The 20,818-nt window shown below is 49.3% G+C and overlaps 1 protein-coding gene across 1 annotated transcript in view; it reads right to left on the bottom strand.

The window, feature by feature from the left end:
* NID1 (nidogen 1) overlaps positions 1 to 20,818 on the bottom strand; it is a 127,346-nt gene that overhangs the window by 74,828 nt on the left and 31,700 nt on the right. Inside the window, exon 10 of the mRNA XM_074990127.1 lies at positions 19,363 to 19,491. Within this exon, the coding sequence (XP_074846228.1) occupies positions 19,363 to 19,491 (129 nt within the window). The remainder of the gene's footprint in view (positions 1 to 19,362; positions 19,492 to 20,818) is intronic.

Raw genomic sequence — 20,818 nt, 5'->3', positions numbered from 1 at the left:
GGTAATCAATCTCTTCCAAAACCTCCTCTGACACCTCTATCTTGGACAATTCCTCAGATTTGTCACCTACAAAGGATGGCTCAGGTTTGGGGATCTCCCTAACATCTTCAGTTGTGAAGCCCGAAGCAAAGAAATCATTAAGTTTCTCTGTGACGACTCATCTTTGAGTGCCCCTTTTGTATCCTGGCAGCCTATGGGCCCCACTGGTTATTTAGCAGGCTTCCTACTTCTGACGTACTTAAACATTTTGACAAGTATCAGATAGGTAGCCGTATTAGTCTGTACCTTTGAGAACAACAAGAAGTCCTGTGGGACCTTATAGGCTAACAGATATTTTGGAGCATAAGCTTTCATGGGCGAACACCCGCTTCACCAGATGCATCCATTTAAACATTCTGGTATTGCTTTTTGTGCTTTTGGCTAGCTGTTCCTCAAACTCCTTTTTGGCTTTTCTTATTGCGTTTTTACATTTAATTTGGCAGTGTTTATGCTCCTTTCTATTTTCCTCACTAGGATTTGACTTCCCCTTTTTTAAAAGATGCTTATCTTTCACTGCTTTTTTTACATGGTTAAGCCACGGTGGCTCTTTGTTGGGTCTCTGTTTTTAATTTGGGGTATAAATTTAAATTGAACCTTCATTATGATGTCTTTGAAAACTTTCCATACAGCTTGCAGGGATTTTACTTTAGTCACTGTACCTTTTTAATTTGTCTAACCTTCTCATTTTTGCATAGTTCTCCTTTCTGAAATTAGGGCCACACAGTGTTGGACTACTGAGATGTTCTTCCCACCTCAGGAATGTTAAATATTATGGTCACTATTTCCTAGCGGTTCTGTTACAGTTACCTTGTGGACCAGATCCTGTACTCCACTCAGAACTAAACCAAGAGTTGCTTCCCCCGGGGTTGGTTCCATACTAGCTGCTCCAAGAAGCAAATCATTTAAAGGTATCAAGAAATTTTATCTCCCCATATTGTCCTGAGGTGATAGGTGGAGATAAAATTTTTTGATACCTTTAAATGATTGCTTCTAGGAGCAGCTGGTACAGCAACCTACCCGGGGGAGGCAACTCTTGATTTAGGTATGAGTGGAGTGCAGGATCTGGTCCACGAGGTAACTGTAACAGGACCGCTAGGAAATAGTGACCATCATAAGAACAAAGTATTCTTTCAAAATTAAGCGAAACAATGCAGAACTCTTTTAGAAATTGCTCTTCCTTTCCTGTTTCAGGAAGAACACCCACTTTCTAAAGCTTCTTTCAAAAGAAAACATGTAGACATTCCACAGACCCTTTTTTCCCCCCAAAAGGGCAGTCCACAAGGGGCCTCAGTTTTTGATCCCTGACCTGTTCTTTCAAAAGAACAGGGGTGCATGAACACTCTTTTGAAAGAGCAGATCACTCTTTAGATCTGCTTTTTTGCGTGTGGACATACTCTTTCGAAAGAAGAGCGCTCAGAAGAGATTTTCCAGAAGGGCTTCTTTCGAAACATTGCTGTAGCATAGATGTAGCCACTATGTACCTACCAGGTCAAGCCATTTCCAAAAATAAAAAAAAGACAGTTACCTGTTCTGTAACTGGTGTTCTTCGAGATGTGTTGCTCACATCCATTCCAATTTGGGTGAGTGTGGGCGCATGCCCAGTTGCCAGAAGCTTTTTGCCCTGGTCAGTAGTCCTAGTGTCAGTGCAGTGCCCCATATATGCACTGCCCAACCTGCACCCCACTCACAGAATCATAGGGCTGGAAGGGACCTCAGGGGGTCATCTAGTCCAGCCCCCTGCTTTGAGCAGGATCAACCCCACTAAGTCATCCCAGCCAGGACCTTGTCCAGCCGCAACTTAAAAACCTCAAGGGATGGAGAATCCACCACCTCTCTAGGCAACGCATTCCCATGCTTCAACATCCGCCTGGTAAAGAAGTTTTTCCTAATATCTAACCCACACCTCTCCCTCTTCAACTTCTGACCATTACTCCTTGTTCTGCCATTTGACACCACTGAGAACAGTTTCTCACCCTCCTTTTTAGAGCTCCCCTTCAGGAAGTTGCAGGCTGCTATTAAATCTCCCCTAAGTCTTCTCTTCTGTAAACTAAACAAGCCCAAATCCCTCAGCCTATCCTCATAGGTCTTGTGCTCCAGACCCTCAATCATTTTTGTTGCCCTTTGCTGAACCTGCTCCAGTAAATCCACATCCTTTTTATACCGGAGGGCCCAAAACTGGACACAATCTACCAGATGTAGCCTCACCAGTGCCGAATAAAGAGGAATAACTACTTTTCTAGATCTGCTTGAAATGCTCCTCCTAATGCACCCCAATATGCCGTTAGCTTTCTTGTTTACAAGGGCACACTGTTTATTCATACCCATCCTTTCATCCACCATAACCCCTAGGTCCCTTTCCATCGTACTGCTGCTGAGCCAGTCGGTCCCCAGCCTGTAACAATGTTTGGGATTCTTCCGCCCCAGGTGCAGGACTCCACACTTTTCCTTATTGAGACACATCAGATTTCTTTTGGCCCAGTTCTCCAATTTATCCAGGTCCCTCTGGATTCTCTCTCCCCCTAGTTTTGTGTCATCTGCAAATTTGCTGAGGGTGCAATCCAGTCCCTCATCCAGGTCATTAATAAAGATGTTGACTAACATTGGCCCCAGAACCCAGCCTTGCGGTACTTCGCTTGAAACAGACCATGATCCAGATATTGAGCCACTGACCACTAGCCGTTGGGCCCGACCACCAAGCCAGCTTTCTATCCATCGTATAGTACAAGGATCCAATCCATATTTCCTTAACTTATGGACAAGAATGTTGTGGGAGACCGTATCAAAAGCCTTGCTGACGTCAAGGTATATCACGTCCACTGACTTCCCCATGTCCACAGAGCTTGTTACCTTGTCATAGAAGCTAATCAGATTGGTCAGGCAGTTCCTTCTTGCCAACTACTCCAACAGTGGGGAAGGTAGGAGGGTTTTAGAATGGACATGAGCAACACATCTCCAAGAACACCAGTTACAGAACAGGTAACTGTCTTTTATTCTTCAAGTGATTGCTCAAGTGCATTCCAAGATGGGTGAATGCAAGCCAGTGTCTAGGAGGTGGGGTTGGAGCCCTGAACAGAGTGCAGGACAGCCCTGCCCACCACAGCATCTTCCTGTACATGCTGTGTCAAGGTGTAATGCACTGAAAATGTGTGAATGGAGGACCAAGTTGCCACCCTGCAGATATCCTGGATAAGGACCCTGGCCAAGTATGCCATAGACGATGCATGTGCACTGGTAGAATGTGCTCAGATTGGGGTGGGGGGACCCCCCACTCATTTGTAGTGCTCCCGGATACAGGCCACTATCCAGGAGGAGATCCGCTGAGAGGAGACTAGGAGTCTCTTCATCCTATCTGCCACTGCAACAAACAACTGTTGAGACTTTTGGAAGGATCTAGACCTATCCATATAGAAGGCCAGTGCCCTCCGAACATCCAAGTAATGTAAACTCTGCTCCCTAGAGGACGCATGAGGCTTCAGACAGAACACTGGTAGGGTGATGTCTTGGTTAATGTGGAAGGGGGACACCACCTTCAGCAGGAAAGCCGGGTGGGGTCTGAGCCTGACCTTATCCTTGTGGAACACCGTATAAAGCAGGCCCACCGTTAGGACCCTGAGCTCTGACACCCTTCTGGCCAAGGTAACGGCCACCAAGAATGCTGTCTTGTAACTGAGGAATAAAAGGGAGCAGGCAGTGAGGGATTCGCAGCGGGAGAGGCGGGGGCATAAGTTTAGACAATACCAAAATTAGGGTCCCACACTGGCACACCCTTTCCATTCTCTTCATGAACCTTTTCACCACAGGGCCTGAGAAGCTGGATGACATCCCAGGCCTGGGTGAAAGGCTGAAAGTGCATTTAGCAGCCATTTCTGAGAGGATAGTGACAGCCCTTCCTGGCTCAATGACAGCAAATAGTCTAGAATACATGGTATCGGAGAGAAGGCATACAGCAGAGGGCCCAACCAGCGAATGCTGAAGGCATCTGCCCAAGAGCCTGGGCTTCAGTTTTGGTAAGAGCAGAATGTCTGGCATTTTGCGTTGAGATGGGTGGCAAAGAGATCTACCTGGGGACATCCCCAATTCTGGAAAATTAAATTCAGTACTTCTGTATGTAACGACCACTCATGGTCCACAAAAGACCCTCTGAGATGGTCCACTAGGGAGGTCTGGTAGGTAGAACACTTTCAGAAGAATCTGGTACTGGATGCAGAAGTTCCAGAGCGCAAGGGCCTCAAGACATGGAGCAGGGGGGAAATGCCCGTGTTTATTTATATAATACATTGCTGTGGTATTGTCTGTGCTGACTGCAACACACTGCCCCTTTAGATAGCTCTGAAACACCTTGCATGCCGGCCGAACAGCTCCAAGCTCCCGCATGTTTATGTGGAGCTAAGCGTCATTCTTGCTCCATAGGGCCTGGGTCTGGTGGTCCCCCAAGCGCACTCCCCAGCCCAAGTCTGAAGCATCTGTGACTAGGCAGAGGGAGGGCTGAGGGGGATTGAAGGGCACTCCCATGCAGACCGACCGAGCACCCAACCACCAGTGTAGTTCCACTAGCACTCGTGGAGGGACTGTCACTAACTTGTCCATATTGTCCCTGACAGGCCTGTGTGCTGAGGCAAGCCACAGCTGGAAGGGGGGCATTCGCAACCTGGCCTGCTGGACTACAAATGTGCATGCTGCCATGTGACCCAGGAGCCTGAGGCATCCTCTGGCCATTGTGGTTAGGAACCTGATTAGTCTGAGGATGCAAGACGGCCCTGGCTTGCCCTGCATCCCAATCGGGCGTCCACAAATTCCACAACCTGTGCTGAGGCTAGCACTGACTTTGCCTCATTTACTATGAGGCCTAGTTTGTTGAATGTCTGTCACATCAGCTGCACGTGTGGCTCTACCTGGGGCTGCGACTGACCCCAGATCAGCCAGTTGTCCAGGTGGGGAAGGAGGGGCACCCCTCATCTGTGTAGGAAGGCTGCCACTACTGACATTCATTTGGTGAAGACCCTAGGGGCCAAGGAAAGGCCAAACGGAAGGACTGTGAACTGATAATATCCTTCCCTAGCACAAACCGGGAGGAACCTCCTGTGAGGTGGATAGATTGCTATGTGGAAATACATGTCCTGTAAGTCGAGAGTGGCAAACCAGTCCCCTCGTTCCAGCATCGGGCTAGTTAAGCCCAGGGATATCATAAGAAACCTTATTTTGCCCTCACAATTTTGTTTAGGTTTCACAGGTCCAGGATTGGCTGCAATCCCCCTTTTGCTTTCGGGATTAGGAAATAACGGGAATAAAACCCCTGCCCCCAGAAGTTTCGTGGCACTTCCTCTATAGCTCCCCTTTGTAAGGGGGACTTTACTTAGGCAGGAGGTAACGTCTTGTGAGGGGGTCCCTGACAAGGGACAGGCAGGGAGGGTGGGAAGGGGGGTAAGAAGAAAACTGGATGGCCAATCCCTTTTCTACTGTGTGAAGGACCCACTAGTCCGATGTTATGTTGCACTGTGCACAGTAGAACAGGAACAGGGAGGATGAAAATAAAAGTTGAGGTGGAACTGAGGAGGCGGCCAGCATGTCGCTCCCGACCGCCCCATCAAAACTGTTGTTTAGACCGCAGTGGGGGTTTTTGATGACTCTGGTCCTGGGTCTGTTGGCCCGACATCTCCCATTGGAGTGGCCCCTTCTCCTGCTACTGTCCCGATGTTGTTGTGGGATGTGCCTGAACTGGGGTCTCAGGGTAAAGCACCTTCTCTGTGTCACCGGTGTCTACACCCAGCAAACATAGGGTGGCCCTTGAGTCCTTCATACTGTGAAGTCTCTTATCTGTTTTCTCAGAAAACGGGGAGGGCCCCTTGAAGGGAAGGTCCTGTATAGATTGTTGCACCTCAGAGGGGAGCCTCAAGACCTGTAGCCACGCCCCTCTTCGAATGGCTATACCACATGCCATGACCCTGGTGGCCACATCTAGTGCAGCCTACAGCACTGCTCTGGATAGGATTCTCTGCTCCTCCACCATAGCATTAGACTCAGTCTTGCTCTCTGACGGGCTGAGTTCTGCAAAGTGACCGAGGGAGCTGGCTGTATAACAAGCGTATCTGCTAACCAGGGCCTGCTGGTTAGCTATCCTTAACTGAAGGCCACCTCTAGAATAAACTTTCCTACCATACAGGCCCAGTCATTTGGTCTCTGTTTTTAGGGGAAGGGCCCTGAAATCCCTGTCTCTCGCTGTCGTTAGCCATATCTACCACCAGAGAGTCAGGAGGAGTGTGGGTGAACAGGCGTTCACTACCCTAGACCAAAACAAAGTACCGACGTTCATTCTTCCTGGCCGTGGGCAGGGCTGAGGCCAGGGTCTGCCACGCTGTCTTTGCCGTGTTGGCAATTGTCTTAAAAGTGGGCAATGCTACCCTAATAGGTCCAGATGCTGACAAAATGTCTGTGACTAGGTCTGTTTCATCCCTATCCTCTTCTGCCTGTACGCCAGGCTCTGTGCCACCCTTCTGAGTAACGGCTGGTACACCCTTCCATCCTCCATTACAGGGGATGCTGAGGACCCACTAACACCTTGTCTGGGGAGGATGAGGACAACAGCCCATGCCCTCCGGGATCACCAGCCCAAAGGGTTCAATCTCTTCTGTTTGAGTACCCAGCACCGTGGTCTGCAGTGCTGTGCTCGGCCCCTGGGTACAGCACGCTATAGCGTTGTCTGCTTGGGTGCCATCAATGTGGGATAGCTCAGCACCTGGGACAGCACCATAGGTCCTGGTGGCTGCAAAGGCGGTGTCCGCATCTGGGTCGGTATCAACTGCACAGGTGCTGACGCCGCCATCAGTGCCAAAGGCTCTACAGGCACCTCCTGCACTGTCAGCTCCTGAGCCTGCTCTCGTGGAGGTGGCCCCAGCGATGCAGATGGTGCTGATCTTGGCACCTGGGGAGTGCCTGGAGCCCTAGTAGGGAGTCCTACGGCTTTCCCCCGTTCCTCGTGGATCACCCACGGGGTCCAAAATGGCCATTAGGGGAGCACCTGCCAATCCCCTGCTGGGGGGAGCCAGGACCAGTGCGGATGTCCACTGTACTAGGACAACCTCGTACTCCTGCTCCAAGCCGGAGTGTAAAAAACAAAGTCCAATTCTGACACTGACAACCATGACAGCGCTGAGGGGCCCATAATATCTGCTGGCTTCTGCATGCCTGGCACCGTGTGATACGGGGCACTGAAGTAGGTAACCATCTGCGGGGGTCGAAGCGGTGTCAGAAACCGTGCTGGTGACCTTGCAAACTGCTCTGGCGCTTGTGTCTGAGGGGGCAACAAGGACTCAGGACCAACATGGTTATTTGTAAGAGGCCCTGTGTGGCGCTGAAAGCCTCCAGAGTCAAAGGCAGCTGCGGAGAGCGCAGGCTCCTGCCTCATGCTGGAGTCAACATCTGCACTTCGTGATCCTGGTCAGGGTATGATCTGGTGGACTCCTCAAAAGGCCTGGCACTTGTTTCCCCCTCATGGGCTTGACCTCAGTCTCGCCTCTCTTTCTTACGAGGCACTGGGGATTGGCTGCTATGGCGCTGAGGAGCACTAGGCACAGAGTCCTGCTCTTGGGGTCGGGAGGGCTCTGATGGCACCAACGGCATCAGAGCACTCTGCACTGCTCTGAGCTCCAGCTGGGGAAATGTCTGGACACAAGGCTGCCTCCATCAGCAGCACCTTCAGCCGTCGTCTTGTCTTTCAACAGTCTAGGCTTGAAGGCCTTGCATATAGAACAGCGTTCCCGGAAGCGAGCCTCACCGAGGCAGCTCACACAAGTCTTATGCGGGTTGCTCTTGGGCATTTGTTTGCCGCATTTTGAGTGGGTGTTGAAACCTGGCAAGCCAGGCATTCCCTGGTGCCGAAGTGTTGAGGGGGGTTAGAGTCCCGCCTCGGCTCACCAACCTTTAAGTGGGACTACTTACAAGTAAAAGACAACTAACTATCAACTAATTTACAAGTAAGGGCTACCAGCAATACACAAGAAGCTGACAAAGAGCTCCAGCAACTGACAGCACGGCGAGAAGGAACTGAGTGGGGGACAGGGCAGGCGGTGCACATATGGGCCACTATACGGGCACCACTCCAGGGGGCACCGCATCGACCCTTGGGCTACTGGCTACGGTAAAAAGCTTCCGGCAACTAGGCATGTGCCAGCACCCACCCATCTTGGAATGCACATGAGCAATCATTTGAAGCATGAAGGGCTTCACCTTACAGAGTACCTTTTTGGCCCAAACCTACAAGGTGCTATGTAAGACAGAACTAACCACACACCCTCCCCTTCAACAGCGGTTTCTCCCCTCCTCCCACCACCCCTTTTTATAATCACTCAAGAAGTGGATGAGAAAAAGGTCAGGAAAATAACTGCAACGCTTAACAAGACATTGGCTGAACGATCAGGGGAATGTACTGGGAATAACTCAGTATCAAACTACACTAACCTACAAATGACCCAGGATTGTTGTCATTTGGCATGTATGTGAGATGTGCCTCAGTAGGAGCCAAATACATTTGTAGATTAGCATAGTCAGTCAAAACTTCCCCCATTAGTTAACACAGACACAGATGTCAGAGTATCACATTTCATACAGTGAAACAACTATTCCATGCCTAACACTACTTCTTTGGATCTCCAGAACTCCACACTCCTACTCGTTATAGCTAAGAGAAGAGGAAGAAACAAAAAAGAATTAAAAATAAAATCTGAAATAACCTCCCCAGAAATCTTTGAATCTGCAACATGCACAGCCTCAACAGCATTCTAACTGCTGGGGCATGAGTGCTCACACCTTCATAAATTCTTTTCTGGGAGGGACAGGTAAGTGGGAGAGCAAGGTCCTGTGGACTTCCCTTTTTCCTATTGAGGGGCAGGAGTACTGGCATGGATGTGGGTGCCCTGTGAGTTTGATTTAGCACGTCCCTACCAGACACAAACTCTGGAAGATCACCTCTGCCAGCATCAATCTTTCTGGAAGAGAAGACAATCTGAAAGGAGCACCTATTTATAGCCATTTTCTCCAAACTCCAGTGGAATCAACAGCCTATCCCCAATACCCTATTAACACTTTCATCCTCAAATGGAGAAAACATTATACAGTCAATAAAGGGAGACAACTCCACCAGAACTGCTGACAGGGAGTGGCAAAGCCTTCTGCAGCCCCAGAGTCTGACTCCTTGCTTGCCCCAGCCCCTGAATGTGGGGTTTAAGCTGGGGGGATTGGTTTGGGGATGAGTATCTTTCCCCCTCCACAACTGATTAGCTAGAGTAAATGTAGTTATTAATATTTTCCCTTTTTCTATAAAGCTATTATCAATCTATAAACAGGAAGGGATGCAATTTTATATTCTTGCCTCAGGTACAAAATTAAGTAGTTATGGCTCTGCTTCTCCTCTTCTCCACCCCATTTTTAAATTGCCTTGGGTCAGCAAGTCTTTCTGAATTGCCAAAATAGGTCCCTGTCTGGAAAAGGTTGGGAACTGTTGCTCTAGGACTTTGATTTGCAGAATGTTGGTTCCCTATCCTTGGGGAAGGAGAAGACAAGAAAAGAGCTTCTGGATTTGTTTTCTTTCTACAAGAAATGAATTCCCATCCTCCTCCTAATGCTGTATCCTGCAGGGTGTACCTTTCCTATGTCTCTGCTAGAAATGGGCCAAAACTGGGGGTCAGTGTCAGGGCTGAATTTGGCCAGAGCTGCTTCATGGAAGTGCCACAAGGAAGAACTTTACTGGTACCTCTACACATTTCTACAGGACATACTCAGGAGCCCTCCATGCACGGGTACAAACAGCAACACAAGCAACCAGGCACTGCTTAGGTGAGTAAAGACAGACCTGAGCCTGTGGATATGTCCCCAGGCATAGGGATAGAGTCCTGCACCAATACAAAAATGTGGACCCACATTCAATCCACATGGCTAGACGCAACTCATCCAAAGCACAACACAGATTTTACTTCCAGCATCACAGTAAATCTTCTGGAGGAGGGATGGAGCACAGATGAATGTTGGGGGCAGGGGGAAGGGAGCCCATAGTGTGCAGGGAAAAGGGCAGGCAGCAGGAACAGGGGAGGGGTGGTAACGGGCAGCAGGGACCTGAAGCCAGGAGTCTGCAGGTCATCACTTACCAGGTAAGGGGCCAGGCAGGGCTAGCGCTTGGCACCCCATGCAGGGAAGTTTAGGACACAGCTTAGGCACTGGTGAGGCCACATCAGCAGTACTGCATCCAGTTTTGGGCCTCCCTGTATACAAAGGATGTGGATGTGCTGGAGCAGGTTCAGCAGAGGGCAAGGAAAATGGGTAAGGAGCTGGAGCACGTGACCTATGAGGAGAGGCTGAGGGCTGTGGGCTTGTTTAGTTTGTAGAAGAGAAAATTGACAGGGGATTTAATAGCAGCCTTCAACTTCCTGAAGGGGAGCTCTAAAGAGGATGGAGAGAAACTGTTCTCAGCAGTGAGAGATGGCAGAACAAGGAGCAATGGTCTGAAGTTACAGAAGGAGAGGAGTAGGATGGATATTAGGAAAAAGTACTTCAGCAGGAGAGCGGTGAAGCAGTGGAATGTGTTGCCTAGAGAGGTGGTGGAATCTCCATCACTAGATGTTTTTAAGTCCTGGCTTGACACAGTGTATTCATGGGGGGAGGAGCCCTACATAGGTTTCTGCTCCACTATACACAGATATGAAGTGGATAATGCAGGGCTCTCTTTAAAGCATATGTGGTTCTCCATAGCTCAAGCAGTGCCTTCCCTGTCTGCACTGCTACTTTTTAAACAGAGCAGCCTCATGCTGCCGTAACTGCTGACAGGCTGACCTGAACCTGGGACCTCTGGACCTCAGTGCATGAGCCTCTACAGCCATGGTATCCAAGATGCTCCCCATTCACCACATGTGGCACTGGGGTGTGGCAAAATGCAGCTCAGCTGAGCCACACATGGAGTGCCCCTCTGCCTGCTCCATGCATGTGCCCCACCACGTGGTGGGATGCATGCACTGGGGGAGGCAGCCCCTGTAGAGCTTTGCCACTCCAGCCCAGAGCTGGCAGGCCTGGTGCAGCTGCCCTGGTGTGTGCGCAGGCTGACGCAGCTCCAGGGGTGCTGGCTCCAGTGAGTCGCAGGAATACACTATTCAAACGGGGGAGGTGGCTGTCTCTAGAGGGGGAGTTGGGCATTCATGGGCGGTGGCAGCAGAAGGCTGTGGTGAATATGCAAGGATCATAACCACAGGTGTGGAGATCCTTTATTTATTATTGGATTTCACTGCTCTACCATTTGAGCTAAAAGCCAGCTGGCTCTCAGCTAAGGCTGCAGAGAAGACTTGTCCTCTGTAAGTGGGTCTAGGGGCCACTACAACCAACAGTGAAGAACACCCACCACACATATGGTTTACATTGCCTCCCAGCTGCCCAAGCCCTCCCCTGCTACACTAAAGTCTTATGCAGTGAGGACACCGGTGTGCAATGAAGACACAATGTATGGGCCTGCTGATTAAATGACGAAAGAAAGATGACTAGAGAGCAGAAAGAAAAGATTGTTGACCTTCCACACCTTTTCCTGTGCCCAGTCTGCCATGAATTCCTTCCAGCATCATCTCTCCCCCAACCTGACCCTACCCTGACCTTCAAGTGAATTTTCAAATGGAAGGGGTACCCATAAAGGATGGTGTGAAGGGGGTGGAATGTTCTCTTTTTAAAGTCAGTCAATAGATCCAAGACTGTCCAAAAAGTCATACATTTTTAAACTGGTTTCATATTTTTTCCAGGATCTTTTGATTTTAAACTCTTGAGGCTTCTAATTTTCTCCAGGCAAACACATTCAACCCCTAAAAAGGGACCTACAGAACATCAAACAGGATGAAGATTCCACAAGGGAAATCTGTGTACACAGAAATTCATGTTAAATAAGCATTCTGTATAAGACTTCAACTTTTATGGTAGTTGGCTAAGTAACTTCTATAAATGCAAATGCCCAAGAGGGACAAAGGGGAAAAAATATTGTGTGAGCCTGTACCAGAGTAGGAAATGCCTGACTACAAAATCTTAAATTTAGGTTTCCACCAACCAGGTGCTGAAACAAAAAGAAATATGTAATGAAGTTAGAGCCAATACAGTAAGATGAATATATGGAGATACACATCTCAGAGTTGGAAGGGACCTTGGGAGGTCATTGAGTCCAGTCCCCTGCCCTCTTGGCAGGGCCAAGCACCCCCCCTCCCCCCTTTTTTTTTTTTTTTTTAAAAAGTTTATTTGCCTCAGATCCCTAAATGGCCCCCTCCAGGATTGAACTCACAACCTGGGGTTTAGCAGGCCAATGCTCAAACCACTGGGCTCTCCCTACCCCTTTAGTTAAAGCAATCAGCAGAGTGCGAGTGGAGAGAGAGTATCAATGGTACCTGAAAGAAAGGTTACTCACCGTAGTAACAGTGGTTCTTCGAGATGTGTCCCCGTGGGTGCTCCACATTAGGTGTTGGGCTCGCCCGGCGCCGCAGATCGGATCTTCCAAGCAGTTTCTGCCGGACCACGCATGCGCCGGTGCGCGCCACTCCCCTGCACGCTCCCGGCCACGTGCGCGATCCGGTCCCCGCCAGTTCCTTGACCAACCGCCTCGGATGCTCCTGCAAAACACTAAACAGAGATCCGGAGCGGGGAGGATGGGCGGGCAGTGGAGCACCCACGGGGACACATCTCGAAGAACCACCGTTACTATGGTGAGTAACCTTTCTTTCTTCTTCGAGTGTCACATAGGTGACTACCCAGCAGTAACCCAAGATAGGAGGTGGGTAATCGGATTATGTGCAGCTTGTCCCCGAGAGGACCGCTGCCGAGAGACGGGTATCCTCTTGGAATACCCTGTGAAGGGCGTAATGTTTGGTGAAGGTGTCACAGGATGACCAGGTCGCCACTGCAAATGTCTTTTAGCGCAACGCCCTTGAAAAAAGGCTGTTGATGCTGCCACCGCCCTAGTGGAATGAGCCCTGGGCATGGCCAGTAAAGGAGTGTTTTTGAGTTTGTAGCACATTTTTATGCAAGATACGATGTGCTTCGAGATTCTCTGCGAAGAGAGACATTCTCCTTTTGATTTGGGAGCGATAGAGACTAGGAGTCTATCCGTTCTCCGGAAGGACTTGGTCCTGTCTATATAGAAAGCTAGCGCCTCCTCACGTCGAGGAGGTGTAGGCGCGCCTCTTTGTTAGAGTTATGAGGCTTTGGATAAAACAAGGGTAAACAATAGGTTCGTTAGTATGAAACTCAGAAAGAAACTTTAGGAACACAGGCTGGATGCAGCCGTATGGTTACCGCCTCCTTGGAAAAACAGCGCAGGGTGGCGTTGCCATAACTGCCGCAAGCTCGCTCACCCTGCGAGCTGACGTGATTGCGAGAAGAAAGGTCGTCTTTATCATAAGGAGGCGGAGGGAAACCGGAGCCAAAGGCTCGAACGGTGGTCCCCTTTTCGCATTAAGCACCAGGTCCAAGTTCCACGAAGGTGGAAGCGGTTTCCGAGGGGGGGGGGGGGGGGTATAGGTTTACCAGCCCTTTGAGGAACCTGGTAACCATGGGATGGGCGAACACCATGTGCCCTTCCTCTTCGTGTCTGAACGCCAAAATGGCGGCAAGGTAGACCTTAAACAAGGATAGTGAGAGTCCTCCTCTCTTGAGGTCCAGTAAATACTCTAATATCACAGCCATAGGCACCGAACGGGGGGCTAGCTGTTTGGTAGAACACCATGCCGTAAAGCGAGTCCATTTCTGCTTGTAGGTCTTCCTGGTGGAAGTCCTCCTGCTACTTTCTAGGACTTGCTGCACTTCCTCCATACATGTGCTCTCTAGGGAGCTGAGCCACTCTGAGCTCCAGTATATTTGTGTGCAGTGACTGCTCCGTGGAGGACCACAGCCCTTGCGTCACCTCTTCGCCCATGTGTGCTCCCCACCCTATGGAGGGAGGCATCTGTAGTAAGAAAAACCAATGTGTGTGGTTGGTGGAAGGGTACCCGTTAGCAGGTTCTCGGGGTTTACCCACCATTGCAGGGATTTGCGCACCTCTGTTGTGGGCGACGCCACCCTGTGAACAGTGTGTGCTGCCGGTTTGTATACGCTCGCCAGCCAGTGCTGCATGCTGCGCATGTGTAACCTGGCGTTCTGTTCTACGAACGTCGCTGCTGTCATGTGGCCCAGCAGCTGTAAGCACGTCAGAACCGGCACCGTAGGGCTGAAGGTGAAGACTAGCACGAGGGAGCCGATGGCCCGAAAGCGAGTCTCTGGTAGATACGCCCTCGCTGTAATAGAATTTATGCGTGCCCCTACGAACTCTATGTCCTGTGTGGGGTCTATCTTTGATTTTGTCAGATTGATAACCAGGCCGAGCGAAGACAACGTGCCTGCTGTGACGCATATCATGCATAGTACCTCCTCCTTCGAGGCCCCTTTGAGTAGGCAGTCATCCAGATACTGGAATATAAATACCCCCTGTCTGTGCAGGTAGGCTGACACAACTGCCAAGGTCTTGGTGAAGACTCTGGGGGCTGAGGAGAGGCCAAACGGTAGGACCTTGTATTGAAAATGTTCTTTGCCTACCATGAAAACCAGAGGAATCGTAGGTGAGCTGGATGAATAGTTATGTGAAAATACGCGTCTTATAAGTCGAGGGCTGCGAACCAATCTCCATCGTCTAGTGCCGTAAGGATGGAGGCGATTGTGATCACCCGAAAGCGTTGCTTGCGCAGGTACCGGTTGAGGCCTCGAAAATCTAAGATGGACCTCCCGCCTCCTGTCTTTTTCCCCGTGAGGAAGTACCTCGAGTAGAACCCTCTCCCTTGCAGTTGCTCTGGCACTCTTTCCACTGCCCCCATGAGCATGAGATGGTCTACCTCCTGCTTGAGCCTCGCTACGTGGGAGGCCTCCTGGAGGTGGGGCCTGGGTGGAGGTCATGGCAGTGGGAGCGACTGGAAGGGGAGGGCGTACCCCGTGGCTATGATCTCCAGCACCCATTTGTCTGTGGTGATCCTTTGCCACTGGTTATAGAATGGTCGGAGGCGATGGTGGAATAACCGCTTCGGATGACCTTGTGCGATGGTAGTGATGGCGCAGCCCTGGATCTGTGTCTCAAACTTGTGGCCTTTGGCCCTGCCCCGAGGACGCACGGCTCTGTTGGGAACGTCGCCTGGGAGTTCTGTACTGCTGGTGCTGTTGATGTCGCCCTTGCTCGTAACCCCTGTGGTACTGGGGACGCTGTTGCTGGTACTGGTACCGTCTTTGTTGAGGGTAGTACTTTTTCTTTTTGTATGGAGGGGTGTAAATCCCCAGGGTCCTAAGTGTGGCTCTTAAATCTTTGTCTGCAGGCCCTCGGTATACCCAGAGTCTGGAGCCAGGACTCGCTTCGCATCACCACTGCCGTAGCTGTGGAGCGTGCTGCTGTGTCTGCAACATCCAGGGCGATCTGAACTCCCGTCCTCGAGGCCACGTAGCCTTCTTGCATGATGGCCTTGAGCACTGGTTTCTTGCCCTCTGGAAGCGAGTCCATGAGGGAAGTTAACCTAATGTGGTTGTCTAAATTATGGTTCGCTAGATGCGCTGCGTAATTTGCCATTCGCAACAGTAGAGTGGAGGAGGAGTAGACCTTTCTGCCCAACAGCTCTAGCTTTTTGGCATGTTTGTCTGTTCCCCCACGTTGCGACGACTCCACCACCAAGGAATTTGGTTGTGGGTGGCTGAACAGGAACTCCATGCCCTTTGTCGGCACGAAGTATTTTTTTTTTTTTTTTTCCCCGCTCTCTTGTGGACAGGCGGAATAGTCGCAGGAGTCTGCCATATCATAGTGGCAGACTCCAAGATTGCGTCATCAAGCGGTATTGCTATTTTGGAGGAGGCCGGAGGTCTCAGATTTTTTAGGAGCTTATGGTGTTTCTCTTGCACCTTTGCTGTCTGGATGCCTTGCGTGGAGACCACCCTCGTAAAACAGCTCTTGAAACTGTTTGAGATCGTCCGGAGGATGGACGTCCCCCGGGGCCGTAGCCTCATCCGGGGAGGAGAGCGAGGAACCGCTGGGGTACGTCTCTCTGGACCCTTCCGGTTCCTGCTGGTGATGGTACACCCTCTCACTAGAGGTTTGCGAGGGAAAATCTCGGGGTTCCATAACCATTCCCCCCTGAGATGCTTGAGTCTCTGTCCCCGGTCGCAATTGCCCTCAGGGGTACGAGATCGTCTGTGGGGATCTTTCCCTAGTAGATTGCCGATGGTGTCTATGCCCCGCGTGGTAGGGGCGACCATGGCAGTATAGGCACTGTTCTTGGGAAGGTGACCTAGACAACTCCCTTGGTGCGTACCCTCTGCGTCTGGGGGAGGGAGATCGTCGAGACACTGGAGAGAGCGATTTTGCATAATAGTCCAGCGGTTCAAACCCCAGGAAAGGTGAAGGTGGTCCCAGCCAGGGTGAGGCTGGTTGCAAAAATGGAGAAGGGGGCTCCGGGTAGGCTAGGGGGGACCCCTGCCTTCTGGTTGGAGTCTGCAACATAAGCGGAGGGCTGTGAGAAAGCAACTCCACAGCCCTGTGCGGAGAGGGGCTGCAATGCCTCCTCTTGTGTGCAGCCTTCCCCCTCCCTTGAGGAGGTAACTCCGCCCCCTGACGTACAGGGGATCCCGGCCCCGTCCGCACCGAGCTCGGCATGCTCGAGGGCGGTGCTGCACGTGCGGTGTCCTCCGGTGCCTGCAGGCTGCGTGCCTGAGCGCTCTGCACCGCTGGTTCCTCGGGGGTCGGTGCCACTGCCTGCGGTGCCGCCGGTACCGGCGCTTGTTTAGCCGCCGCCCTGCCTGTGGTGCGGGGCGGCTGGCTGATTATTGGAGGCTGAGCCGCTTCCACGTGGCTCTCCGTGCCGCCGCCGATCAGCTGTTGCTGCGGCTGGGGGCTGCTCGCTCCTCCCGTCCCGCTCGCTGTTGCTGCCGGCAGGGATCGGGCTGGGGAGACTTTCCTCCGTTTTTGCGCTGATGGGGTCAGGGAGGCGGCTTTCCTTTTATGGGCCCCGGAGGGTCCCTTCTGCTGCGGCCGCTCCGGCACGTCTGGCTGGAGGGCCTTGTCGAAAAGCAGCATTTTAAGCCGCATCTCCCTGTCTCTCCTTGCTCTGGCTGTTAATTTAGCACAGAAGGAGCATTTCTGTGCAACATGGGACTCCCCAAGGCACCTTATGCATAGGCTGTGCCCATCAGACGCTGGCATCACCTCTCGGCAGGACTCACATTTTTTAAATCCTGAAGAGGACATTGTTGGTGAGTCTTTCAGTTGTTAAACGGGTACTTAGCACCTTCTCTGTGCTATTTTCCCCTTCTGATGGCCTGCTGCAGCAGGAGGGCTGATGGCCCTATGCTCCTGGCCTCCGGCGCATGTTACTGGGACTGGATTGAAGCTGTCCCGCTTGTAGTTTGTTTGTTGTTTTCTTTTTTTTTTTTTTTTTTGAAAAATAACAACCGGCTAACTTGCAGTAGCCTAAGTACTTGAAAAACTTTAAAGAAAAAACAGTTAAAGTCATTGAATACGCTACATGGCCTTAGCCTAGTTCGGATTCCGACGGCGGTTAAGAGGAACTGGCGGGGACCAGATCGCGCACGTGGCCGGGAGCGCGCGGGGGAGTGGCGCGCACCGGCGCATGCGCAGTCCGGCAGAAACTGCTTGGAAGATCTGATCTGCGGCGCCGGGCGAGCCCGACACCTAATGTGGAGCACCCACGGGGACACTCGAAGAAGAACCATCCTTCCACCCATATCATCCCTTTCTTTTCCCTGAGCCACACTCTTCCTCTCCCCTCCCCACACCTACAACCTCCCCCGCTCCAGACACTTGCTCCTCCCCCAACATTGCACATGCTCTTACAGGCAGTAAAGAGTGCGAGGGGCCGTGGCCACTTTTTGCTATTACAGCACTCCTGCTGTACCTAGCTTATTTCAGGACCCCAGCACTAAAGTCGAGCTCTCAGAAACAGAGCAAACAGGCAGCTTGCAGGCATAGGCTCAGTACTGAGAGCAACACAATGGGATAGTTTAAAACTGAAGTCGAGACTGACTTTCCTTAAATTTGGAGAAACTGTGAAATGAGACATTAGTCACACCCGCCCCACCCCCATTACAGCTACAAATGTCAATAAAATTTGGACTCTACAATTGAAAGTAACATGCAAGTATGAAACAGCTGGGTGCTGAAGACAGCCAATGTTAGTCAAATTAAATTCAGCCTTCATGACAACTTGCTGTTAATTGTACAATTGTAAAGCACCAGGCTTTCTAAAAAAAAGCACACGATAATTTTTAACACAAAAATACTGTACCCAGCATGTGGCAGCTTTTTTTTTTGACCTCCTAATGACAGATAAAAATTACTGGACTAATAATTGGTGGTTCCCACGGACCAGTGATCATGAACTAATTACATTCAACATGGACAAAGAGAGGACACTCCAAATTAGGTATTCTTATGTTCCACCCTTTCTCTGCTAGTTAGTAAACCTAGATTTTTCCCTTCATCCTACTCTTGCTCCTGATGTATAAAGCATTATAAAGCCTCTTCTACTGCCTTTTATGTGGGTCCTTAGTCTTTCAGATTTTGCCCCTACATGCTTGTGCAATTCTTTTGTACTCATCCTTCATAATTTGTCCACCTTTCCATTTTTAGTAGGATTCCCTTTGACTTTCAAGTCATAATGCAAACACATTGGCCTCTTACTGTTCTTTTTTCTTTGCATTGGGACAGTTTGTTGTGCCTTTAAATATTGTCTTGATAAATTTCCATAGATTTTCTTCAAGAAAAAGGGAATTCAAGAGAGCAGGAAGTTTATCAGGTTTAAACTCTGCTTTTTGAAGTCTAACGCAATCAAATCCAATCTAGAGTGCAAAAGCGATTTTACTTCTGTAAGCATTGTTGGGCAGCCTGATAACAGAATACTGTATACAGTTATTCTGTCCACATTTTGAAAAGTATGTTTAAGAACTGGAAAGGTGGCAGGAAAGAGACACAAAGTATTCAAGGACTAGCCAAAATGCCTCATGACTTACAGAGCTCAAATCTGTTTAGTTCAAAGAGATGATTGATAGGTTCCAGTATACTGTCACAGGGGAAAAAAAACAAACAAGTGCTAACAAGCTCTTTTAGCTGTGAAAACAGGACACACACCCAAGGTTATAAAAATTCTTTGAAAGTTACCTTTAAGTGACTTTCCCAAAGTAGCTGAATCAGAAGCAGAACCCAGGAAGCCTAACTCCCAAGTCAGTGCTGTAAGCAGCAATTCCCATTACTCAAAATCTGACAGTACATGATTCATGAAAACGTGCAACTAAACTCACCCACACAAATCCGTCCATCATCTGAAAACTGATAGCCGTCAATACACTCACATCGGAAAGTTCCTGGATGGTTATTACAGACTGCATTGCTGCCACACACTGTTGGTTGCTCTGAGCACTCATCAATATCTAGGGAATGTTAAAAAAAAGAGAGTTCAGTTATTACAGATGGGTGAACAGTGCCCATCCTGGAAATGAGGGCATCCCGCAACTGCTGATCAATAAATGGCCCACTCAGCCTTAGTTCTGTAGTATAATAAAACTAATCTGAGAAACAAATCAATACAACTGTTATGTTGTTATTCTTTAACATTTCCATAAAGACATTCAAGAACTATCCACATGCCATGAAAGGTTCCTTTCCTAAGGAGGCAGGATTTCACAAAGCTACAGCAGTAAAGCGTATCACAATTGTACAATATGGATTCAGCCAACAACTGCTGCTGTAACTTTCAGACTTTTTTAAAAAAATATGACACCTGTTGGAATTCATATAGGCGTTATGTATGGCATGACCGACACAGATAATGAGGGACGCTTTCTACTTGTGGAGAATTACATGAATGCATAAAAATTTACTGCATGCCATTCTCAAAGATCACACATTCAGAAAATAAGAGTAATATTGTATTAAAATGTGCTATTTGGCAGCTACCAACTATATTTTAACATGGAGGACCTGCACAGATGGGATATTGATCCATAACTTTTAACTGTAAATCATGCACTCTCAGCTTTGCATAATTAGGTTTTATAGATCTCCAGCATGGAGGACCTAGTCTAGACATTTCTGATGTGACAGGGGTTATGTAGGAGGGATTAATTTATGAGAGTCAAACAAAACACATTACCACAGTTCAGCTTTGTGTGCCTAACACCACATTTCATAAACAAGTTAGCCACTATAAAATAGCTATTACTTTAAGTACTACATTAAAGTGCAGAGAGCTGTGATATTTTAAATAGCAATGGTACACAACTGACAAGAACAGACTTCTTAGAACTGCTTCCATTTAGAATCCTGTCTCGTAAAGGTGGTTCCAAAGGCCTTTTTAAAAAAAAAAAAAAAAAAAAAAAAAAAAAAAAAAAAAATCCACCACACCTGCTAGGACAGTAACTGGATGTTCGAAACTTTTTAGGTTCCAATTCTTTACCCATTGTACAAAATTAGAGTCCTCGAACACATAGGTTCTACAGCAGTAGGTCGGTGTACAATCATTTTACATGAGCTCCCAATATTAATGCAATATTCCATGGGTCACGAAAAGGTGGTGAGAAATTATATAATTGTACATTAAGTAGTTTGTGAAGTGAAAACTGTCAAAAAGACAGAAAGCAAGAGGTAAATAGAAGACCTTTGATAATTTTTCCTCTTGTCTTTACCCTTCCTCCTCAATGTAACATTTACAGCAGCTGAAGTGGGCTTTAAAAATAATTAGCGTAGATTCAAAGATTT

The sequence above is a fragment of the Carettochelys insculpta genome, chromosome 3, assembly GCF_033958435.1.
Source record: "Carettochelys insculpta isolate YL-2023 chromosome 3, ASM3395843v1, whole genome shotgun sequence".
In the NCBI taxonomy this organism is placed as follows: Eukaryota; Metazoa; Chordata; order Testudines; family Carettochelyidae; genus Carettochelys; species Carettochelys insculpta.
Note: the sequence above shows the minus strand (reverse complement) of the source record. Positions and strands in the feature narration are given on the sequence as shown.